Source organism: Chanos chanos, chromosome 2, assembly GCF_902362185.1.
Source record: "Chanos chanos chromosome 2, fChaCha1.1, whole genome shotgun sequence".
NCBI lineage: Eukaryota > Metazoa > Chordata > Actinopteri > Gonorynchiformes > Chanidae > Chanos > Chanos chanos.
Window position 1 is genome coordinate 51,372,325 of NC_044496.1, and position 23,549 is coordinate 51,395,873.

The 23,549-nt window shown below is 42.1% G+C and overlaps 1 protein-coding gene across 1 annotated transcript in view; it reads left to right on the forward strand.

The window, feature by feature from the left end:
* The window catches only part of unc5a (unc-5 netrin receptor A), a 114,120-nt gene extending 91,258 nt beyond the window's left edge, over positions 1-22,862 (forward strand). The window contains exons 10-18 of the mRNA XM_030765530.1: positions 6,212-6,433; positions 8,441-8,740; positions 9,786-9,873; positions 10,405-10,573; positions 12,503-12,736; positions 19,010-19,159; positions 20,945-21,109; positions 21,430-21,608; positions 22,697-22,862. Of these exons, the coding sequence (XP_030621390.1) occupies positions 6,212-6,433; positions 8,441-8,740; positions 9,786-9,873; positions 10,405-10,573; positions 12,503-12,736; positions 19,010-19,159; positions 20,945-21,109; positions 21,430-21,608; positions 22,697-22,862 (1,673 nt within the window). The remainder of the gene's footprint in view (positions 1-6,211; positions 6,434-8,440; positions 8,741-9,785; positions 9,874-10,404; positions 10,574-12,502; positions 12,737-19,009; positions 19,160-20,944; positions 21,110-21,429; positions 21,609-22,696) is intronic.
* Positions 22,863-23,549: the final 687 nt, after the last annotated feature.

The following is a 23,549-nucleotide window of genomic DNA, read 5'->3' on the forward strand; positions in this document are numbered from 1 at the left end:
TATTACCACTAACTCAGGGATTCTAAACACCAGTACTAATTGTTATACAAACTAACGAAGTGCATTACAATTGCTATTGGAAAACCCAGCTCAGCGTGAAATGAACAGTAAAACGAATTTGCGCATTAGTATATGATTGTAATAAAGATTATTTTAACTTGGATGACTAATTTCACAAACATTAATAACTCTTTGTAGCCCCAAGGACATTGCAAATGCACTGTGTGCTGAGAGAAACTGGTTTAGACTACGGTTTAAAAACCATAGATTTACCACCAGCTCTCTCTCTCCGCAGTGAGAATAGTTCTCGATATTGCGATTGCAGGTCATCATTAAAAAACATTAGTGCATTATTTATCAGATACAGACCTTGGCATGAATTTTGCCCTACTTTTCATATGATTATAACCCAATAAACCAATCCCCTATCATTAACAAACCATTTTTGTTGAGAAATGGATGACACAGTGTTTGCTCCGCGTGAATAATTCATAAGCCGTTGCTGTGCTCATTTTCCAGAGCCTTAAGAGTGACTTTTTTTTTTTTTTGGTAAAATAGTTTATCTGGTAGTCTGTTTAATCTCAGTCTCTGGTACCCTGTCAGAGACACTGACTAGGTGGGAGTGAGCCGTGTTTGAATTAATATGTTTCTGAGTTTATAGTTTTTATAAGTCAGCATGTCTCAAATCAGAAGGGCTCCCTTTCCCACAGATGCTAAGTCAGTTTGCAGAGGCAGACCTGAACTGTGAGTCTCTGAGTGTTTAATTGTAATATAGTTTTGACCTGTTCGCTAATGGTTTCCCATTTGTAGGCTAATCAGACACTGTCAGGGTAAATAAAATGCACCAAATGGTGCTCCGAAATCTTTCGAACATAGGGGATAGCAATTAAGCAGTGTTTTCATTTCACTCGCCTTGCAAAACATCCACGAGTTCTGGTCCTACAGTCAGTGTGTCATTAATTGGCCCATATTGTGTGAATTAAAAGCAGCTAGGCTGGTATGATGGCAGCCACGGGAAAATTGGCTCCATGGGGTGTCCAGCCAAGCAGATGGACATCAAAGGAGTACATACGCATCCTCCTGGATCAAAGCACTGGGACTTGGCTTTCCATTCGGAGAAGCATTCCAGTGTGTCATGATGGCAAAGGAATGCTAATCCCCCCCCCCAACCCCCCCACCCCCCTTCATGCAGTGCTTTAGTTGGTCTGTCCTGGTGCTGCGGAAGGGTCACACAGGGAAGGTCTTTATAGTGGTGAGATCTCAGCCCTGCAATGTGTGATCCTGTGGCTTTCACTGTCCACCTGGCCTGTCATCAAATGTCATATACTTTTCCACTCCCTAGGGTCCTTTTTCTTCCTTCTTTCTTTCTTTCTTTCTTTCTTTCTTTCTTTCGTTCTCCCCCCCCCTCCGTCTCTCTCCCCCCACCCCTCTGTCTCTCTACATTCTTCTTTTTCTCACTCTCTGTCTTTCTCTACATCTCTCTGTCTCACTGGTATAGACATGCCCTCTCATGCTTCATGGCTCACATACAGTATATGCAAGTGCACTGAAGAGACAAAGCAGGGGCAGAGTAGAATGCTGGCCACTGAAGAATTCTTGTCACAATCTGTTCCCAGCAGATGCAGCCCTGTACAGAATGGTTCAGTGATGTATTATAATAAGCAGAATTCCTGTCTGGTTTGGCCAGTCAGCAACCCACAAACTGTTTTTTTTTCCCTCTTATGAGCAGGATAATTAGCTGTTCAAAGAGACTTCTACTAAAGCAAAGATACCATTTTATCTTCAAGAATTCAAGATGACCTGATTTGAACAAGTAGATCTATTCTAATCTGTATTATTTATGGTATGAATGTATACATTAGGTACGTACCTGGTACATACATTAAGTACTGTATCCTATTTATTCAGGACTGGTTTCGCTAAAGCATGTAATGCAAAGAATTTCCATGAAACCGTGTGTTAGCATCGGTGTTACTGCAGCGCTATGCTTTGGAATCTCTCTGCAGTGTGCAAAGATAATTAATAGTTTGGCTTCCAGCCAAACACAGAAATCACGACCAGGTGATGGAGGGTAAAAAAAAAAAAAAAAAAAAAAGAAAAAGAAAAATTGATGATTGGGAAGAATAAGCTGCGTGGAGGCATGGCAAATGAAGGCAACCTCTACTGATGAGTACCTTCATTTGTGCAATGAAGTTAATGAAGATATTTAAAAGCTTGGTGTTTCCTGCAGTTTAGCCATAATTGCTTGTTTGAAATAATGTTGTAACCTCTGAGTGCAAGCCTCCTCTTTGTCTGTTTTCATATTTTGTAATGGTCTAATTTGGTATTTTTTGCAGCAACTAAAAATTCTTTGTTTGTCATATTCTCTGTTAGGGAGGATGGCAATGTGCATTTTTCCGGGCCATATTTCAGGGGGGGTGGGGTGGGGGGCATACCTAAAAGATGAAAAGATGATATTGCGTAGACAGTAATGGTCGCATTCACTTTGAGAATTTTAGCAGCCATATTTCCATGACCTTAGGATTTTCTGGTGTTATTCATCTTTGTAAGAATGACTTCAACTGGCCCTGAGATGAAAAATCTCCATGCTGCCATGATGAATGCCCAGAGATGCAGAGCAAAAGATCGTATTTTTCAGCCTCTTAAAGGAAGAGGGCAGGTGGGTGGAGTTCATAGTAGAAACTTTCAAAAGGAATAGACGTTGACTTCCTAAATCTTGAAGAAATCGTACTTGCTATCCAGACCTCAGTCTTTGAGCCGGAAGATTGACGGGACATGAGGTATACTTTTCACACAAAACATGGGGGAGTCATCGATTATCCATTTGCCCACTGGCAAGCCGCACACACCTGAGGCAAGACTGAGACACTACAATGAGTGATAAAGAGTGAGTCAACCACTTGGGTTTGTTTCACTTTTTCAACTCAGTGTTTTTGAGATTTCCCACCGGTCTTACACGTAAGAGACACATGTAAATCTCAGGTATGTGTTGATTACAGCAAAGGAAAAAACACATAAGAGAATTTCAAACCGCCAGCTGCACAAATGTTCTCCTTTATGCGTCAAGTGGAAAAGATATACGCTAGGAGAAAAGATGTTGGGAAGGAGAGCTAGGAAAGGGGAGAACAAGGTAGAATCTATCCAATTATACAACCTGATTAAATATGTCAATTAAAGTGTGATGGACGTCCTTTCAATTATTGGCCTGGCTGCATAAAAATCAATAGCCAGGGCAGAGAGCCTGAGAGTGGGGCTGTAGTTAGCATTGTGGATCGTTGCAGTGTGGCACCTGCTAGGTCTGATAAAAACTTGAGTTAGTGATGCTCTGATAAGCTCAAGGAGAATCCAACCAGAACAAAGGAGAGTGAGGGAGTAGTAGAGGTAAGGCCCATACAAAGGTGGCTGTCAGTCCACCAGGCCTGCGTGGGCGGGATTATTGAATTTACTGTTAGAAGGTCATCCAGGTAGCTCTCCTCTGCCCCCATCCACATAAGATATGAGCCTTCATTAACAACATACAGAAGTGTAGGGACAGAAGAGCACATCCTATACTACTTAAGGTTATGGGGCGGGAATTCAGTGAATTCAGTTAGAGCGTTGAACTGTATACCACAGTGTCTTGTACATTATAGAAAATAATCGGACATTTCTAAAGACCTTTATTGTTATCCCCCTACCCCCGTCTTCTATGAGACTTCACCCTCGCACAACTGCACACTCCTGTTACACACACATCACACACACACATACACATACACATACACACACAAACACACACAGACATGCACACACAATCAGACTGCTACATCTCAAATGGAATGGGCCTAGTCTGGGACTTGGCCACAGGCTGCTGTCCTGTGATGTTCACGCATCTCATTCAGGCTTATCCCCTCTCAGCAGCTTGAGCAGATACCACACAGCTAAGAGACACACACACACACACACATATATATATACAAAGACACAAAAAGAGAGAGAGAGAGTGAGCAAGCAAGCAAGCATTTTAAAATGCTGTGCGTTTCCTCATGCCATAAGGATGTCACTTACAAAACATGCACTTAGTACAATGTCAATATGGTGACACACAAGTGCATGTTTGCATCCATTCAGTCATTTGGAATTGACAAAGTGTCATGAAATCTCTTTGATGTGCCGGTATTGCATTGAGCTAGTCCCCCCCCCCCCCCATCCCCCCACCCCCCCCAACCCAAGTCCACAGTATCATATTATATTGACAGAATCGTAAATTAGAAAGATTCAGGAATAGCATGGAGTGACACTGTGGTCACCAGAGGAATTGGGTTTTAGTCATTAGTACTGCTTCAAGCCTGTGACCTGCCTCAGTTCAGCTGAGCACACTGGTGGTTTTGGACTAGTGGTATCTGGATAGGCAGAATAACATAGCCCCAGTGTAATTTTGGTGAGACTGTTTATTTCAACTTTTGGTGATTAAATGTGTGATTAGCAATTAGTATACAGTTTAATTACAGTGACGAAGCCAGTTATAACTTTAATTGGCAGTTCTCTTTAATTGTCAGTGTGATTTTGAGCTCTTGCATAGTTCTAATTTAATCATTTTGTTTGACAACCTCCTATCATCTTAGCTCAGCCAAACGAAAGCATGTCAGGAGCAATGTGTGTGAAGCAGTGAACAAGTACAGTCAGTTCTCCATAGCTCGCACACATTGATACAGAGACTATTTAATGAGGAATCACAAGGCAAGAGTTCTTATATTAAACACATGGGTACGGGATATGAATGATATAAAATGTGTTTAAGTGCTGATTTTCCATTATTTAAGTAAGATGTCAAAGTGTATCCACATGTAATCGTATGAATGATTTTTTTTACCGTGTTTATTGCTCTTCTGAACCTTTTTTTTTTTATTATGATATTAACATGATAAATGTTAGAGCAATATACAACCTTTAGTTAACATCAGCAACTTTTTTTTCTGACTCTTGATCAATAAATGTATGACATATTTTCATATTTAAATAGCTGTGCGAAAAGTTTTCAAAATTTGTTTAGGAAATTTTAGTTTGTCTCTTTCCCAGAAAAGATCTTATGAGCTATTGCATATCCTTTGGCTCTATACATCATTCTCTACCACGTGTGTGTGTGTGTGTGTGTGTGTGTGTGTGTGTGTGTGTGTATGTGTGTGTGTGTGTGTGTGTGTGTGTGTGTGTGTGCATGTGCGTGTGCTTGTGCTTGTGCATGCGTGTGTGTGTGTGTGTGTGCATGTGCTTGTGCTCGTGCATGCATGTGTGTGTGTGTGCATGTGCGTGTGCTTGTGCTCATGCATGCATGTGTGTGTGTGCGTGTGTGTGTGCATGTGTGTGTGTGCGTGTGTGTGTGCATGTGTGTGTGTTGATTTGTTTGTGCACATACATGCTTGAGGGAGTGAAATGCCGAGGAGAGGAGGATTGTGTGAGCCGATCGGCCATCAGAGATACAACATTGACACACCACTCAGTTTCCCTCCCTCTCGCTAGGTTTTGGCACTGTTAGTGCACTAAGCTCCGGGAGCTGTCCCTCTATGGCACGCTGAATGGGGCTGAGTACGCCTCTGTAGTCTTGCCTCACAATGGTGAGCCACTGATGCACTCCCTGTGGTAAATACCCCACCACACGAAATCAGAGAGCCCCAGAGACAGCCGAGGCAAATCCTGTTTCCCACTGACACAATTGATTAACATTTTTGGATGTGATTGTTTCTGGGTACCCAGCCATCATGCTGTGGGCTGAGAGTCGACACAAAGTGGTGTGGTTTCATAAGTAAATCTGCTTTTTGTCTCCCCAGCAAAGCTCTCTCCCATGCTTTGGGCCGTATATGGCTTTCCAGTGTTGCATATTTAAATTCTATGGCAAAAAGACTGCTGATGCAGCGACCTGCCAGGCAAACTGTGCAGTTGCCTCGTCTTCAACAAGCACAAACAACTCAGAGGCTACAGCTCAGATATAATTAAGTTTAAAGAGTGCTTCCTCAAAAAAAAAAAAAAAAAAAAAAAAAAAAGTCACAGTATGGTTACACCAAGATCTTAAAAACGAAAGTGTGAAACGTAAGATGAGTTCAAATATATTGCTAGCTAAATTAAAGAGTTAAACCATTAATTAAAAAATTAAACCATTAACATATCTTACTCTTTTTTATGTCCATATTCTCTCTCTCTCTCTCTCTCTCTCTCTCTCCCCGTCTCCTCCCTCTAGCTGCGTCTGGGGCTGAAGACGTGGCTCTGTATGTGGGGATAGTGGCCGTGGCTCTGTGTCTGACCCTGCTGCTCATCGTGGTGGTCCTGGTGTACCGGAGGAAGAAGGAAGGCTTGGACGCCGACGTGGCCGATTCCTCTATCCTCACCACTGGCTTCCAGCCCATGGGCATTAAGCCCACCAAGCCAGGTGTGTGGGCACCGCACAGGCCAGCCCGCAGCAGTAGGCTATTGTTCTCTGTTCTTCCGTCACACTCGTTTTCCTTTTCCGTCGTCCGCCATTTGTGTATCTGTACGTGCAGGACTAGTGCTACTGTGTGTTGGATGTTCTCTGTGAATGAGAGATTTCATCATAAATGTTGGGTAAAGCGTTTCACCTCTTTAGATTGATGATTTCTGATTCGGCATGCAATTTCAAAGGGGTAAGTGTGATGGGATAGGTAAAAGGGCAGTTGGATAATCTTGTATTCATCCGCCGTTGCTATGATAAGGTTCTGTGATAAGGTTCTGTGTGCTCAGTATGGTTCTGAAATCTGATCCAATAAGACCCTTGTTTTTTTTTTTTGTTTTTTTTTTTTAAATAAAGGAGAAATGAAAGCTCACAGAGTTAATAGCCAAATTAATGGAACTCTTGAGGTGCAGGAATAATGTTGAACTCTAATGTTTTCTGAGTTAATTAAGCAATTAATATCCCATCGCACACAAAGTCATGGACAAAAATACCAGACAGGCCCAGTTGCCCATTATTTTGGCTGTCGTGGATGGAGGAACAGATCCCAGCGACACAGTGTGGAATGATTGTTGGGACACATTTGGCTGGAGCATCTGTGACAGACTGCTCAATTTACTGATGTTTCACGAGGAACAGCAGCTATGTTGATGTTGGCTTCAAAGTCTGAGGAAAATAGTTGCTCACATTGGCTCTAGATGCAAGACAAAACAGACTAGCATCTTTTGATTAATGAACTACAATATACCAGTCGAGCACATGAGCAAAAATATCAGTCAGGGTAACATCGGCAGTCCATCAAAAACTTCATAATGAAAAGAACACAGGCTACTGTGTAGGTCAGTCGTCTACTGAGCAGTAGAAAATGTCGTATGGTCAGATGAATCAGCCTTCACCTTGTTATCAACAAGTGAATGAAGACGTGTGTAGCACGGGCGAAAAGAAACCTACAAACCGAAGTGCTTATTTCCTGTGGTGAAAAGTTTTAGCGTTATGGTGTGAGGTGCATTTTCCTGCTTGGTTTGATACAATTCCTAACCGGCCAAGATAATACCAATACATACAAAGCTATTCTGAGTAATCATGTTTCTCCTGTGATGACACATTTCTAACCTTATGGGAGCTGGCTTTTTTCAGGGTGAATAACTCCTTGTTTGCAGGGCACAAGTGGTCACTAAATAGCTTCATGAGCATGAAAATGATGTAAACCATATGAAACAGCATCCCTTTGGTAGAGTTCTGCACATGTAGAAATAAGACCAAAGTCAAGCAGAGCTGTTCTGATTCCTTCAGTTGCCCAACGCCTTAGACACTTCATGTTGGTGTTTCCTTTATATTGGCAGTTACCTGTAGATGAGGGGTTTTTAGTCAGTATTGAACAGCAGAATAAATGCATTTTACACTGTGACTACTAAGCGCCCATAATGCTGCATGAAATTGATTGCGGTTACTAAGGAGTAGAGGAATTGATTTCTACAAGAGGGGATCTTTTTCGGCATAGTGGGTATGAAAGTAAGTGTGTGTGTGTGTGTGTGTGTTTTAGTGTTTGTCTGTCTGTGCATTTGCTTGTATTGCTGTACTTGCAAGACTCACACGTCCTCTCAAGGATAGAAAAACATAGGAAGAAAAAATACCTTGGAAGTGAGGACATGTTGCCTCGATGAAGGTCGGGATTATGCATATCAGTCTTAGATAAAGTATGTCAGTCAGTGAAAGGTCTTGACTTTGAAACCAGTGTAGGTAGGTGGGCACTTGTGCATGCATGTGTATGTGTGTACACACGAGTACTTAATGAAAATAATCGTTTAGTGTGTGTCTGTCTGTGGGTGTAGTTGCGAATATTGATGTTCAAGTCACTGTGTATGTGCATTTGTGCGAGTACAAGTGTGCGCAGTGCATACATGTATCAAAATTTATTCTCCAATGGTTTTTTTTTAACACACATTCTCTATGCATTTGATCTCTAGAGATTGTCAGCGTTGTTCATTTCTGCTTTAACAGAGAATTCCCATTTACTGACCATTCAACCTGACCTCACCACCACCACCACGAGTTACCAAGGCACTCTACGCTCGCGGCACGACACTACTGGGAAGTTCTCCATGTCTAACGGTCCTCTGCTGGAACCCTTGCCCAACGGCTCCCACACGCTGCACAATGGCAAACTACCCAGCGATCCCACCGATTTCATGAACAGGCTGTCCACCCAAACCTTCTTCAAAACCATGCCGAGAGACAATGGAAACGCTTCCTACGGCACCTTCAACTTCTTAGGAGGACGACTGACCCTCCCCAACACGGGTGAGTTTGGGACCAGTTCCAGTAGATTCATTATCCTCATTGCAATTTTGTGTGGTGTTGCTTACTGAGGTTGGAAAAATACCCAGAAGCTCTTGGTTAAATTGGAACATCATTACAGTAACACAGTGCAGGATGAGGTGAAGTGATGCAATTACTCCTTAATCCGCACAGTTTTATGGAAATGGAGACTGCAGTGGATCAGAGACTGTTACCAACTACCAAACCACCAAAAACAAGTTAAACATTTCCTCTGTCGTTGATATGGCATGACAATGGTGCCCTTTCTCAAAGTGAGCCATTTTCTCAGTTATATTGAAATTGCTTTAATTAGGAGTCATTGCTTGTACTCTTCTGCTCCTTTTTAAGGTGGAGAATAGCACAGCAACTGTGCTGCCAAGTGATGCGGTAGCTGGTAGTTGTCAGCAGGGTAAAATGATATGCACATTTGCAATGACTGCAACACTATCCACTCCAAGGACACCCTTAGAGTATATTCAGACCAATTAGTTCACTCAATATCCGCATGAGAGTTCATCAGTTTGTCATATTAGGAGTGATCCCCACTCAAAAGAAACTGTTAAGGAGCCGGTAGAAATTAAGGGAACAGATCTGTTTCAGTAGCACAGATCCTTCGAAAGGGAGTAGCTTCCAGCAAAAAAAAAAAAAAAAAATCATACTTTGGACATTGTAGATTAAACAAGTATAAAAGAAAAGTACTCGCGCATTAGTGGTACATTTATTCACTGTTTTAATGAACCGAATGGATTTCAGGAGAAATGTAGCATCGGTGGGTGTATTTAGTGGCTGATTTTGTAGGTATTTGCATTTTTCTAAGTTCCTTTGTCTTTGCTCAAGAGGGCATGTAGCAGTCCACCTGGTGGGGGGACGTCTTTGACCTTGACATTGGATTTGTTTTTTTTTGTGAACTGCATATGGTTCTGTCAGCATGCAAGGCTCCTTTGTGGAATGACAAAAGCAGCATTCGCACAGAACAAATGAGCACACCTTCCCCCCCCCCCCCTTCTTTTGTTCGTATTTGCATTAGGAATCAGCCTGCTCATTCCACCAGAGGCCATTCCCAGAGGGAAGATATATGAGATTTATCTAACTGTTCAGAGGAAAGAAGATTTAAGGTAGGTCTCCTTAACTCACAAACTGACAAGTCTGTGTTGCGACGTAAAGACGTCCTTTTTGAAAAGGGGATGAAACTGACACTTTACCACTGGCCGTAACTGAACTTATTCCCTGCACACTAGAACAAGTGCTTTTGGGCTCTTGACTAATGCCAGTTTCAGAAATTAAAGACACGCATATTTTGACGGATGCACTGTAAGCAAATGATTCATCGCATCCTTTAGGGGAAAAAAGGTTAGCGTGCTTTATTTTGCCTCTTACCCGGTTTCACCAGGTGTCTGTCTGACAGTTTATGACTTTAAAGGTATTCTTTCATGCTGTGTTCATCTCAGCCAGCTCCACTGCAGTGCCAGGATATGGTTTATAAGTGGAGGAGAGGAAGACTAATGTGCAGGCTATTAGTGGATGCATGTCTTATAAAAGGCACTGTTCTGTGGCTGACACTGGTCATCCATCCTGTGGCCCATGCTGCATATTCACTGTGTGTGTGTGTGTGTGTGTGTGTGTGCGCGCGCGCGTGCGCCCTGCAGGCTGCCCCTCACTGGCTGTCAGACCCTGCTGAGCCCTGTTGTGAGCTGTGGCCCTCCTGGTGTGGTGCTCACACGCCCAGTCATCCTGAGTATGGACCACTGCTCTGACGCCATTCCTGAGAACTGGGCAATTAGACTGAAAAAACAGTCCTATGAAGGAACCTGGGAGGTGAGTGAACGTGTGTGTGTGTGTGTCCGGACGCACCCCAAGCACTGACCGGTCTGGCTTTGCAGTCGCAAAGGCCGTAACGGAATATGCATGCTCGTGCGTGAAATATATTTTCTTCTTCCTCTTTTGTTTCTGGATCACATTACATAAAGTCTGTTCACGGTCGCCTTTTTAAAACCGTCCCTCAGTTGACCAACTTGAAAAGAGTCACCTCTCTGGAGTCCCTTCTCTCATCGCCCATTCCTCTTCATGTAGTCCTTGTTTAATTGTATGGGGGGGGGGGGCATGAGAATGAAGAGGATGGGTTTCACACGGCTCCCTGGAGCCATGGCACGGTCAACGCTTAGCAGGCAGCGCCCAGGCCGAGACGTGCCGCAAAGGGAGAGGAAGAATCGCAAGGGGGAGCGGAGGCTCTCTTTCATGTTCGATATTGTGCATAAATTATTCAGGCCCCTTGGTGTGGCAATGGTGGGGCATCTGCTGGATGAATTGGCCTGTCTTAGGCTAAGGTTAGAGGAGGCACTTTTAATCATCCGCAGGCCCAAATATAGCCCGTGGGCTTCAGGTCGTTCCGTCTGGGCAGGTGAAGCTGACACAGAGAGAGAGAGAGAAAGAGAGAGAGAGAGAGAGAGAGAGAAAACAGGGGAATTTTGTCCTGAAAAGAGTGCTAGCAGCTTGGCTATAGCAATTAATTTCACCTGAAAGCACAGGTTTCCACAATGAGAGCTAGGGCGTAAAGAATGAAATATGGTCCATACTGATATTGAAATGAATGATAATTCAGCTGTAGCCATTTGGGTACAAAAAAAAAAAAAAACAGCATAATGGAAAAAGCATGACTTCAGTGTGGTCAAATGGAAAACGACCAGTGTCAATACTCATTTAATTGACGGAGACGGTGGGTTATTTTATTGATTGCTGGATGTACTTTCCTGGCCAGGAATCCCAAGGTTCATGATTGCCTGACTGGTTTTCTGTAATTGTTTAGATTATGCCATAGAGGGCTTTGCGCACAAAATCTGGTCACCACAGGTCTCAGTTGTTTCCTCCCCAATTAAATTTACCCTTGAGGCCCACTACAGTTGCTTTCTAACTAGATGCCATAAGAGCATTGCACATTTCGTTAAAATGGCACTGGTTAGTGATGGATTGAGACATACTCGGAATAAAATTCCCATTTCACAGAATGTGTTTGCATCTCCTCAGTAACCTAATGGGCTTTTTTTTCTCCCCCTTTTTTTCTTTCTCTTGTTCTTTTTTTTTTTCCCTTAAAGAGGCAATCCAGTGTTTGTCATTATTTTTCCATCTTATTGGAACTATTAGCTTGCATTGCACTAATAAGCTGTTTAAAACTTGAACTAATGCAGAGGCTGCAGTGAAGCAAACCCTCAATTAATTCATCCTCATGGTTATTACAGGAATGTATATCAAATTGTTAAGTAACTAATTGATTACTAAATGAGTGAACTGTAAAATGGGTAAGGATCCGTCACAGTGTGCTGTGGTTATCATAATGAACATGTTTTATACTGAGGTCACATTTCTCTGCTCTATCTGAAATTACATCAGTGACATTACAGCTTCAGAGTCCACGTATTCCACATCCACATAATAAGCAAAACAGTCACAGTTAAAGATTGTGATAGCTTATTTCTTATGCAGAAATGATATGATTTGACAAATGAAACAGAAAAAAATGTCGATGCTGTTAGTTGAAGTTTCTGAAACGCTCCAGAGCAGTTTCACTTTTCTGATCTGACTTTGTGTGTGTGTGTGTGTGTGTGTGTGTGTGTGTGTGTGTGTGTGTGTGTGCACGAATATAAAATGCTCACGTCATAGTAGCACACACTCTGTACATGGACGCCCCAGCCAATGACCTTTCTTATGACCTTGCCTCTTCTTTTTTTTTTTTTTTTTCCCCTCTGACAGGATGTGTTGCTGATGGGGGAGGAGCTTGCATCAGAGCCTTACTACTGCCAGCTGGAGGCGGAGACATGCCGCGTGTTCACCGAGCAGCTGGGTCGCTTCGCCCTGGTCGGAGAGTCCCTGAGCATGGCGGCAGCCAAACGCCTCAAACTGCTGATCTTTGCCCCCATCTACTGCACCACCCTGGAGTACAGCATCCGCGTCTATTGCATGGACGACACTCAGGACGTGATGAAGGTCAGGGCCCGCTCTTTTTAGCAGCTAAAGCACGGCTAGCCCCTCTTTTGTTTTGGTTGCCAGGCGTTGGTATGTGTTCCATGGCAACCATTACGCCTGACCTCACTTAGCCGCGGTGTTCTACTCACTTCTCAACAGTTTCATTTCAGTTTCTATTTCCCCCCCACTTTTTTTTTTTTCCCTTCTTCCAACGGATCAAGAATAATCAAGAGCTAATGCCAAACTGCCTCCCTGGAGGACTGCGTCTGAGCAGACTGTTAAGATTTCATTTGCATGGTTAATTAGTGAATTAAAAGGAGAGGCTCTCAGAGATTGCTCTCTCCCCATGCCCCTACGCTGGCTCCCTCTGCCTCTGTAACTCTGAGGTGGCTGTGTTGGAGCTCTCTAATCGAGTGTCTGTGAGGCTGCCAGAGAAGCTGACCTCCCTCAGTGCAGCACGTCTGTAGAGCTCTACCAGTGCTCCTCCAGAGAGGAGGTGAGCTTGAAATGATCAGGTCTGCTCAGAGTGAGCTCTTACACACGCAGTGCTCCGTTGCAGAAAGAGTGCTCAGACTAGAGGTGGATTTGATTTACCTCACGACTAAAACGCAACCAGCCAAGATGAAAAGCACCTTTTTTTTTTTTTTTTTTTTTTTTTAGGGCACGGTTGCTGTTTTGGTTTCAAATGTGAGGCTGTGAAGCATTTTGTCACGTTTTGTCATGCTCCTTAAAAACAGCACCTCTGTTTTCACGTGCTTCATGCAACAACAAACTTTATTCTTAGACTGAGTTCGTGTCTGTTCCTCAAGTATTTTTTTTTTTTTTAATCCTCAGCCAAGTGAACAGCTAGTAAATGTATTTTACTGCAGTCTGTTGCCCTGTGTTAGTTTGACCTTGGCTATGATGTCATGCATAGGAGCTTGAGTGTGCAGCCAGGGAGCGTCTGAACAGCAACGTGACACCCAAGTATGTTTTACTAAAGCTCTTGTGGCTTGCTAGTCAGCTGCTGATGCCCTGCAAGTGCATTTACAGCTCTCTAGAACACACCAGCTCTTGTGGTAAGCCACAAGCCTCCAAGGGATTTGTAGTTTTTATTGGGTGATTTAGAATATACCCCACCGTGTAGTAATTTAGACCATGTGCTGCTCTGTGTCTGTGATGGGCAAGGTAGTGCTCTTAACAGGTGGGTTAACTACTTAAAAAAGAATTAAATTCCCCTCGAGATGCTTTACCTCCTCACCGATTGACTTTCCTCAAAAGACACAAACCTGATTTATTATGATTGAATTATTATGCTAATCATTGATAGTAGGAAGAGTGGATTACGGGAGAAGCGGAGCAGTAGCAGATCTAGCTGTTTTAGTGTATCACTATTTTTGTCTCGTACTCCACCAGGTCTCTCGTGAATCTTAATTGTGTTATGGAGTGTTATGATTGCCGATGGGTCTTCCACACGTTTCGCTGTGGTATTCAATTAGCATAAATGACAATGTTAGGCCAGCGATGGAGGGAACACCCCTCTGATTTGGGCAGCATTATGATTGGCCTCTTTTCCTTTTGAGGTTCTTTGTAGTAGACATTTGGGATTAAGTCTTGTCCCCCCCCCCCCCTCGCCCCCCCATGTACGTCTTGGCTGTCACTCATTGGGGAAACAGCGTCGCATCAGCCCGAGAACGGCAATTTTTTTTTTTTTTATATCTCCCAATTAAACCAGATTAAAAACAATGTTATTGTCTTTGATCGTAAGTGTCTTGTGACGCTTGGGAGTCCATGACATTTTAGTGTGATGCTCTCAATATGTTAGTGGGTCTTGTGGGACGAATTAGATTAATATTTAATGTACAGCATTCCATTACAGAGCCGTAAAGTGGACATGTCACACTTTTTCCCTCCTCTTGCTCTCTGCTTCAGGACGGACCTTAGAGACTCTCACTTTGATGTAGAGCTCTGTCTGTCCTTGCCTGTTTACAGACCGCAGAAAACAAACAAAACAATATCCCGTAAAACACTCTGATATTAAAAGTTGGGTAAGCCAGGCTTAGCGGTAGTGTATTATGTTGAATGTCTTTTTTGATTTTTTTTTTGTTTTCTTTTCTTTTTTTGAAACATAGGCTCGTGCTGCATGCCTAATAGCCATATTCTAGTAAACTTAAAATATTGTCAACCTTAAATATTTACAAAAAGGTCTTTTGCTATTTAATCTGAAGAATATAATTTCATGTTCCTCAAATTATATTTGAATAGAGTTTAACTGTGTGCAGTTTTTATTCACTTAGTTCGTAGTAACTGTGGGCGGTCCCATGGGTCACTTGGGAACATAGCTTTCTATGACTTAGAGTTCTTCATCTCTTCCTCGCGATGATTCGAGTCAATCTCTGTATGTCGTCCACAGTCTGTCTTAACACAAGACAGATATTTGCAGTCAGGGAGTATTACTGTTTTATTTTCCCACTCACTCTGAAACATTCTGGCTGCTGAACGTCTTAGGAAAGTGTGTCGTTTTATATCTGCTGACTGTGCTCACCAGTATAGAAGTGAGTGAGTGTGTGTGTGTGTGTGTGTGTGTGTGTGTGTGTATGTGTTCTCGTATTTGACCTTTGTCTGAAATCAGAGAATAATTGGCCTCCTGTCTGAGTACAGAGAAGAGAGACAAGTCAGAAAGTGCTGCTTTGGCACTGTAATGCCTCATGCTTTCATTGCTGACGTAAAGTTAAACAAGACAGTCAGCTTTATCACAGAAGCAAGCTTGGCTGAGAGTTAGGAAAAAAAAAAAAAAAACACATTAAACGTAGCCACCACTGCATGTTCCACTTACTTTTTCACAATGATTTATCAAGGAAATGCACATCTTCCCTCGGCAAGCAGTAAGCTCGTTTGTAATGCAGCTGGCAAGTTCCTCACACATGTTGTTATTAATCAGAGTAGAGAAGTAGAGAATACCGGTTGAAGAACTCCAAGTGATGGAGTCTCTCCATCAGAGAGAAAAAATCCTGTCACACTCGAAAATATTTATAGAGAAATATATGCTGACATATGTGTTTATGATATAAATCTGCCAAACAGCTTACATCATCATTGAAAACTTGTTTTCAAATATAGTTTGTCAGCCAAAAGCACTATCTCTTTTATTAGGGTACGCCAAACGGTTAAGGAAACCGAATACATCTTCAAAGACTTTTAAGTAAAACTTACTTCATCTGAGACCTTCTTCTGGAGGCTTTTTCGCATTATAAAACAAAAATTATAATGGGGCTTTTTTTTGTGCTGTGAATTCATTGCTGCCTTGTGGTAGTTTTATGAGCCAAGTTATTTCTTTTGACTTACAACTACCATGTCAGCTGTGACAATACAGATAGACCTCCACAAGTCATCCATGTTTTACAGCCATGGCTTTTAAATAGCTGTGATATAGTAAGCAGTTATTTGAAGCATATAAAAAGATGTTGGAGTTTTCAAAGAAGCTATTATAAAATGTCTATCGTCCCAGCATCCCTGCTGCACGTTCCTCCGATAACATAAAAATGTTTTACGTTTCACGTGATTTGGGTCTAAGGTGAATCTTAGTCCTCTCTATCGCTCGTCAGCCTAAATGTTTTCCGGTTGCTGACTATTTGTCGTCTAAGAGTTTGGAGCAGTATCTAACCTCCTTCTGTCAGAAGCAGAGGAGGGAGATTAACTATATGAGTGTCTCTTGTATTCCCAAAAGGACCGCGGCACAAGACCATCAGAGACTCCGCTCGGAGAGCTACTTTAGCTGGTCGCAGCTGAGGGGATCAGCTGGAAGGAGGGGGGGATGCTTGGGAGAACTGTGGCCATGCCTGCAGTAATCCTGTTATCTGTCTCTCTAAAGCTTACCACTCTTCTGACCCGCAGACACCAATGTTAAGCCGCCTCTGTGTCTTTTCCCTGCTCCTTCTCTCAATTTCCTACATGGCAAGACACAGGGTCCTGTCCTTATAATATCTGACTTCGTTTCAGTCATCATAATAATGAAGAGAATCTTTGGTCACACCCCCCCCCCCCCCCCCCCCCCCCCCCCCCCCCCCCCCCCCCCCCCCATATTTTTTTTTCCTTTACTTTTCGCTCTTATTGCGATACGGACGCGTTTGCCTCCCTCGATATCTTAAGAAGCGAAGCGAGATGGGAAAGCACCGAATCAGTGACTGAATCTGTAATTAATCTACTCTCGGTGTTTATATGCAAAAACCATTCAGCGTTTTTCTTTGGAAGACTGAATAAAGCTCTACGTTTTTTTTTTTTTTGTTTTTTTTTTTCTTTTCTCATAAATTTGCTTCCGCACAAAGTAATTTATTAAGAGGACAATGGGGCGTATACAGAGTCATTATTCTCTCTGTCTAAAACATATGTCGAAAGCAAACACACAAATGTGGGCACAGTTCTTGGGCGTGATATCGGGAGCGCTGGGCCAAATGTGACGTGTTTATGCTCCTCATTTGTCCCGGGCCTCGTTAAACTGAGGAGGGTGAATAGCCCCCAACTAATTCTCTATTGATATTCATAGATCCAGATATTTATAATGGGATAATTGGCGGGCTCTTCTATGGCTCCCATTACCAGTCCACTAGATCTGCTGATAGGTCACAAATAGGATCAAAGTCCACAAGCACCAATTTGTAATTCTAATTTCCGCCAAAGAACGACTGAGCTTAAGAAAGGCGTTAAATGAACGACTTTGTAGCCGCTATAAAAAAAAAAAAAAAAGACCCTTTTGTCTGTCTAAAAAAATAAATAAATAAATTTACAAAAGCAAGAGATTATGCTCCTGTTCAGATTCCTTCGTCTTCCGTCATTAACTTTGCAAGACCGAATGACTTCAGAGATAAAGGTGACCTTTGACTCTTTACCCTGCTTAAAAGCCGTGTGGATAGACAACCTTTATGCTGCGGGGATACAGACTCGCTATCTTGAAAGTACAAATAGTCTGAGATGTGAGACGATAATGGGTTAAAAAGGTCCGTCTCATTAAAGCGCTCCAAATTGTTCCCATTATTCCTATCTGAAACTCATTGTAGTTCACAGTAAGTGGAGGAGAAAAGGTCATTTCAGGATATATATATATGTATATATATATATATATATATATATATATATATATATATATATCCTGAAATATATATATATATATATCCTGAAATATATATATATATATATATATATATATATATATATATATATATACATATATATATATATATATATATATATGTTGTGTGTGTGTGTGTATGGGCATGGGTATGTGTGTATGGGTATGTGTGTGTTCTTTGATTGGGGGTAAAATGTTGTTCAAAACTAGGTCCGTGTTCTGGCTCTTTCTAAACACATCAGCCATAGAAGCAAGAAAATGACTGGTCATGTAACGTAAGTAGGTATCCACACAGATAATTTAAAGGTTCTGTAACATAATAATTGAAATCAGTCTTGCCCAAACAGGGTAAAGAGTGCAGAAAATTGAATCATCGGTGTGCAGATAAAAATCAGTGAGATTCTTCATCTTAATTAGAGCCCCACTCCAAATTCATTTCATGTGCATCCACATTCACACTGAAAAGTATCAAACATATGGTGATTATCTTAGCAGACATTGCTGTTGGCTTCTGTCCCCCTTCAGTGTGTTTGTTGTCTGCCCGATTCAATAAATACTTCAATAATACGCACACACGGCGACTGGTTTCAGAAGACTGATCTCGGTGAGTTGTTGCCGAGTTTGAATGTCATTGGAGATTGCGTCCTCTTTGATAAGGTCTGCGAGTCCTCCAAAAACCTGCTAAATCAATTCATCATTAGTCGTGAGCATCGGTCTTTTTGAATGGACTTTGGCTGAGGTCCTTCATGGGCCTCATCCAGTTTTCGTAGACCTCTGAACCTGCGGCATTCCTTTAGGAAGAGGGATGTGCTGCAAATGAATGGTTTGGATTAGGTTATTATTACCTAATTCCAGATGGTCATTTTGAAGGCTACAAATGGCCTGCCGTATCAACCCCACTGGGATGAAAACATTAGACATGCAAGTACAAATTTCTCCTGGCACAGCCACAGAAATGAAATTAAGGAGATTTGTGATGCAGGAACAATGAGTCAGTGACTAATGACCTGTACTGTTCCTCCATCACTGCACCACCCAGGTCACAGCACTGGCTCTTTCACTCACCGCTGCTCTTCCTCCAGTTGGCGTAACCTTGCCGCGACGTTAGAAGAACGTTGAGAGAACACTTGTGAACATAGTGCTATGCTAGGGTCTTGGCCTGAACTCACTTGTTCTGTGCTCCTTCGTAGGAGGTGATACAGATGGAGAAGCAGCTGGGAGGGCGGCTGATTGACGAGCCCCACGTCCTCCTTTTCAAAGACAGTTACCACAACCTGCGCTTATCCATCCATGACATGCCTCAGGCTCACTGGAGGAGTAAACTGCTTGCTGGCTATCAGGTGGGTTTTCCACAGAGCACTCTAGCTCATTTTTTCTTTGTCTAATTTACTAACGGTACCAATTAGGCCTCTCATTGTATCGATCTGATCCGATGTAGTATTTAATTTGTCAGGTAATAGTCGAGGTTCCAAGTGTTGATCGTGGGTTCTTACTTCATTAGTGCTCAGGGTTGGGGGGGGGGGGGATATTTCCCTCAAGAAAGGACTATTTTTTTAAAGGCTGCACATAAATTGACATGACCAAAGATTTCACTATAGATTTTGAAAATTGAAATAATGTACTTTCTAGAATCACTCTAATTGGATGTTCTATAGCCTTTGTCTCATTAAAACATTTTTGGACATGAAGGGCCTTGTAAAGAATCCCATTACAGAATGAATTTGCTTAAGCTTGGGACTGCAAGACGTCTGCTCCTAATGGCCTGGATGGCCTTGGCAATGAGTAAGCAGCTCCTTAAAAGCAGGAGAATGAGCTAGGAAGCAGCAGCCTTCTACCTCTACCTGCATGATTACAGCCATCTTTAGGCTTTTAGAAGTTTAAACATAGTCCAGAATCTAAATAGTCAAAATTCATACCACCATCTTGGAATTTCTTGAACTTTTGCCCATTACTGAAGTAAAGGTTGGGAGCTGTAGAAAGTTGAGAAACTGAAGACTCTGGGCTTAAATCTTGCTGTGGTTGTCTCTTGGGAAAATAAGAGACAATACCAAATGTATCTGCCGCACAGTTCTCACAGAGTAGTGAGCATTTCCCTCACTGCTTTAGAAAGAGAATTGTTCTCAGCTCAGTGAAAAGCGTCTTCTTTTGGCCAAGTCTCTCTCTGTTTCTGTGTGTGTGTGTGTGTGTGTGTGTGTGTGTGTGTGTGTGTGTGTGAGAGAGAGAGAGAGAGAGAGAGAGAGAGTTAGTCAGCGTGTCTGTCTGTCTGTCTGTCTGTCTGTCTCTGTCTGCTTCTGTCTCTGTCTGTGTTTCCGTCTCTGTCTCTTTCTTTCCCCACAGAAAATGTGCTTTATGTCAGCCTGTGTAACAGCTCCCCCATTAGGATTTATCTGTGTACTGCAGCCCATTCTAAACTCTAATATTACATAGAGAAAGTCTACAAGCTGTCGTTCATCTTGTCTTTCTATAGGTCTGCGCATAACTACGTGCAACTGCTATAGAGAGTGTTTAATTTAATTAAGTTATCTCTTCAGACAAAAGATTTTTAATGTTTGAACATATCGATTACAGATGTTCTCATACACTTGACACAATAGCTGTGCTAGCAGCTGAACATGAATGCTGTAATGTGAAACAGCGCTGCACCCAGTATTTTATGGAAGAGTTCTTTTCACTGTGGAAAGTGTGCAAGTGTCTCACATTCCATGGGCACTTGCAAATCAATACCAAATAGCTTTTTTCCATTTTTACAGAGAACTGAATGTGGTTTCATATGTTCAATTTAGCTTATTAATCATTTTAGAATACTATTATTGCAATTTTCAAGAACTATTAATTCATGTAGTTTTAGATTGCAGTAACTATGTAGGATCATGTAGCAGCATGGTTTAAATTTGAAATGCACTGACTTTAAATTTCATTGATTAAGGACAAAAAAAAAAAAAAAAAAGTGCAGCTCCAGCACCGTGTCAGAAACAGAATGACAAAGATTACCCTCTACTTCCATTCTTAAATTACAGCTCTGTTACATTCGTTTTCGTGTAAATATGTTCTAATTTGTTGCATATTTAAGATCATAGAGGTCAGTGTAATTTTTAAGTAAAATGTGCTGTTCTTCCTTCTTTTAGGAGATCCCATTTTATCACATCTGGAATGGCTCTCAGAGGAGCTTACACTGCACCTTCACCCTGGAGCGCCTCAGCCTGAGCACTTGTGATCTCACATGCACACTGTGCGTCTGGCAAGTCGAGGGCGAGGGGCAGAGCTTCAGCCTTGACTTCAATATCTCCAAGGTAACCGCAACACTCCTCGGCAACAAGCTATCGAGCAGCCCTGTGAACTCCTTGATAGAGCCTTAGAGCGAAATGTAATGCCTGATTAAGAGAACTGTACATGGTACAGTACGATCCCTGCATCTTAAATGTTACGAGCCGTGTTTTTTTTTTTTTTTTTTTTTTTAATTTAAGTTCAACAAAGAAGCATTCAGCATAAGTCTAGTTTGTTGAACAGTTCTTTTTACTTGCAGTTCAATAATGTTAAGGGAATTAAGTGGTACTGGAGGTTGGAACGATTTCTGTGGTCTTGTAATGCTTGTGGTTTCGTGACTGTGCAGGACAACAGACCACTGGATTCTGATTTCCTAATGATGGACAATAGCACCCCAGCTCTTGCTGGCCCCAGTGCATTCCAGATCCCTTACCTCATTCGGCAGAAGATCTGCAGCAGTCTTGATCAGCCATGCCCCAATGGAGCTGACTGGAGACTGCTGGCACAGAGACTGAAGCTGGACAGGTAAGCCAACACACAAGCTCTCGCCCATCAATTAAACAAGCCACATTGTATGGGAAACAACAAGACTGTGATTCAATTATTGTCCTATTTAACTTCCTCTAGGTAATGAAACATAATGGGTAGACTTAATTCATCCAGTAAGGTTTACTTGGTCCAATTAATTACAATTTGAAGTGATGAAGCAGACGTTCAATTAGCACCGTGATCCAAAACGATCAATTTTCATTTAGTTTGTAGAGAGAGTGAAAGTGATTTTGGTGATGCGTCCACACATCCCTACTTTTAGCCCTTGTTTGTGATACTGAAAATGGAGCACCCGCCAACTTCAAGCTCCAACCCTAAACCTTTTGTGCTGTCTCTCCCTCAAGTTCAGGCACACATGTACAAAACAACACTTAAAACCCTAGACATTTAAAGAACAGAAAAAGGCCATTAGATCGAACAAGTCACTTTAGGTGCCTTTGGGGGAGATGCCTTCCCCTCAGCATCAAATATGCAACCAACAGAGGTCACTGCTTTGTTGTTATCGATCAGCTTTGATCCAAAAGGTTCAGGCTGGTCAATGGAAAAGGTCATTTCCGACGAGAGGATCACCGGTTTAGCAAAACGAAGCTCGCCGCACTTCATTCATGTACGAAAATGGAGAATCGTTGTTTGAAAGAATGTGAATACGTGTGCAAGGGACAAATGCTGAACGCTTGAATATCTTTACTGTTCTGTGGTAGATGACCAACATTTGTACAATGAATCTTTGTGCAAAAACATGGAGAATTGTACAAAACAGTACTCCATTTTTAGGATTCAGTTAATGTACGATGACCGACGTACCAAAGTCAGGGCGTGTTGACAAATATAGTCTTCACAACTCAGATTTTAAGCTCCATTTGACTGGAATAAACAAACTGTGAAGTTTGCTGAAATGTATAATGTAGATCTAAAGAGTGAAACAGAACCAAATAGAGAAGAGAGGAACAGAACCGAAAAACAGAACCAATCTGATTTCCAGTCAGTGAAACCAAATGTCGTTGAAACCACATATTGGATTGTAGCGTACAAAAAAGGGTTTACCATATGCTTTCACTTGGCAGGCATCTCAGTTTCTTCGCATCCAAAGCCAGCCCTACATCGGTGATCCTGGACTTATGGGAAGCACAGCACTTCCACAGCGGCAACCTCAATCAGCTGGCCGCCGTCATGGCAGAGATTGGCAAACAAGAGGCCATGATATTCCTGGTGTCGGACGGAGAGTGCTAACAGAGAGGCGGGGCCGAAGGGACAGCTGACTCTCTGCTGTAGCAGAGAATGAACCAGCCCTTCATTCTCTCCCCTCTAGAGCAAAGACTGAAATTAACAGAACAGGGTTTCCCTACCATACCCCATACCGCCCCCCCCCCCCCCCCCACTGAAGCTGAGTAGGTCCAGGCAGTTCCTGGCTGACCTCTTGGATTATAATACGATAAAAGTTAAAGCTGCCCCTCCCCCCAGGAATATGGTTTATAATATAGTTATTTAGACGCACCACGATGATTATAAAACAGGAATTGGCCTCATCTTCAGTACTTTCTGTCACCTTTGATCAAGCTGCTCAGTTGCCACTGTTAGACTGAGCAGTGAAAAGATGAGGTCAGAAAGGAAATTTCCAAGCATGGATTTGTCAGCTACAAAGCTAATGACAATTTTTAACAAAGATACAGATACACAACATGCATTTTGTAAATGTGTGACATACCATTAGCAATATGCAAAAAAGAAAAAAGTTATAACTTTATATATATATATATATATATATATATATATATATATATATATATATATATATATATATATGAATGAAAAATTTCACGAGGAATCGCATTTATTACCTCAGAGAGCATTTTCACCTTCCCAATGCAGCGCTCACTGTTACTTTGAATACAATCTTAAATTGGTTTCAGTGGAGAG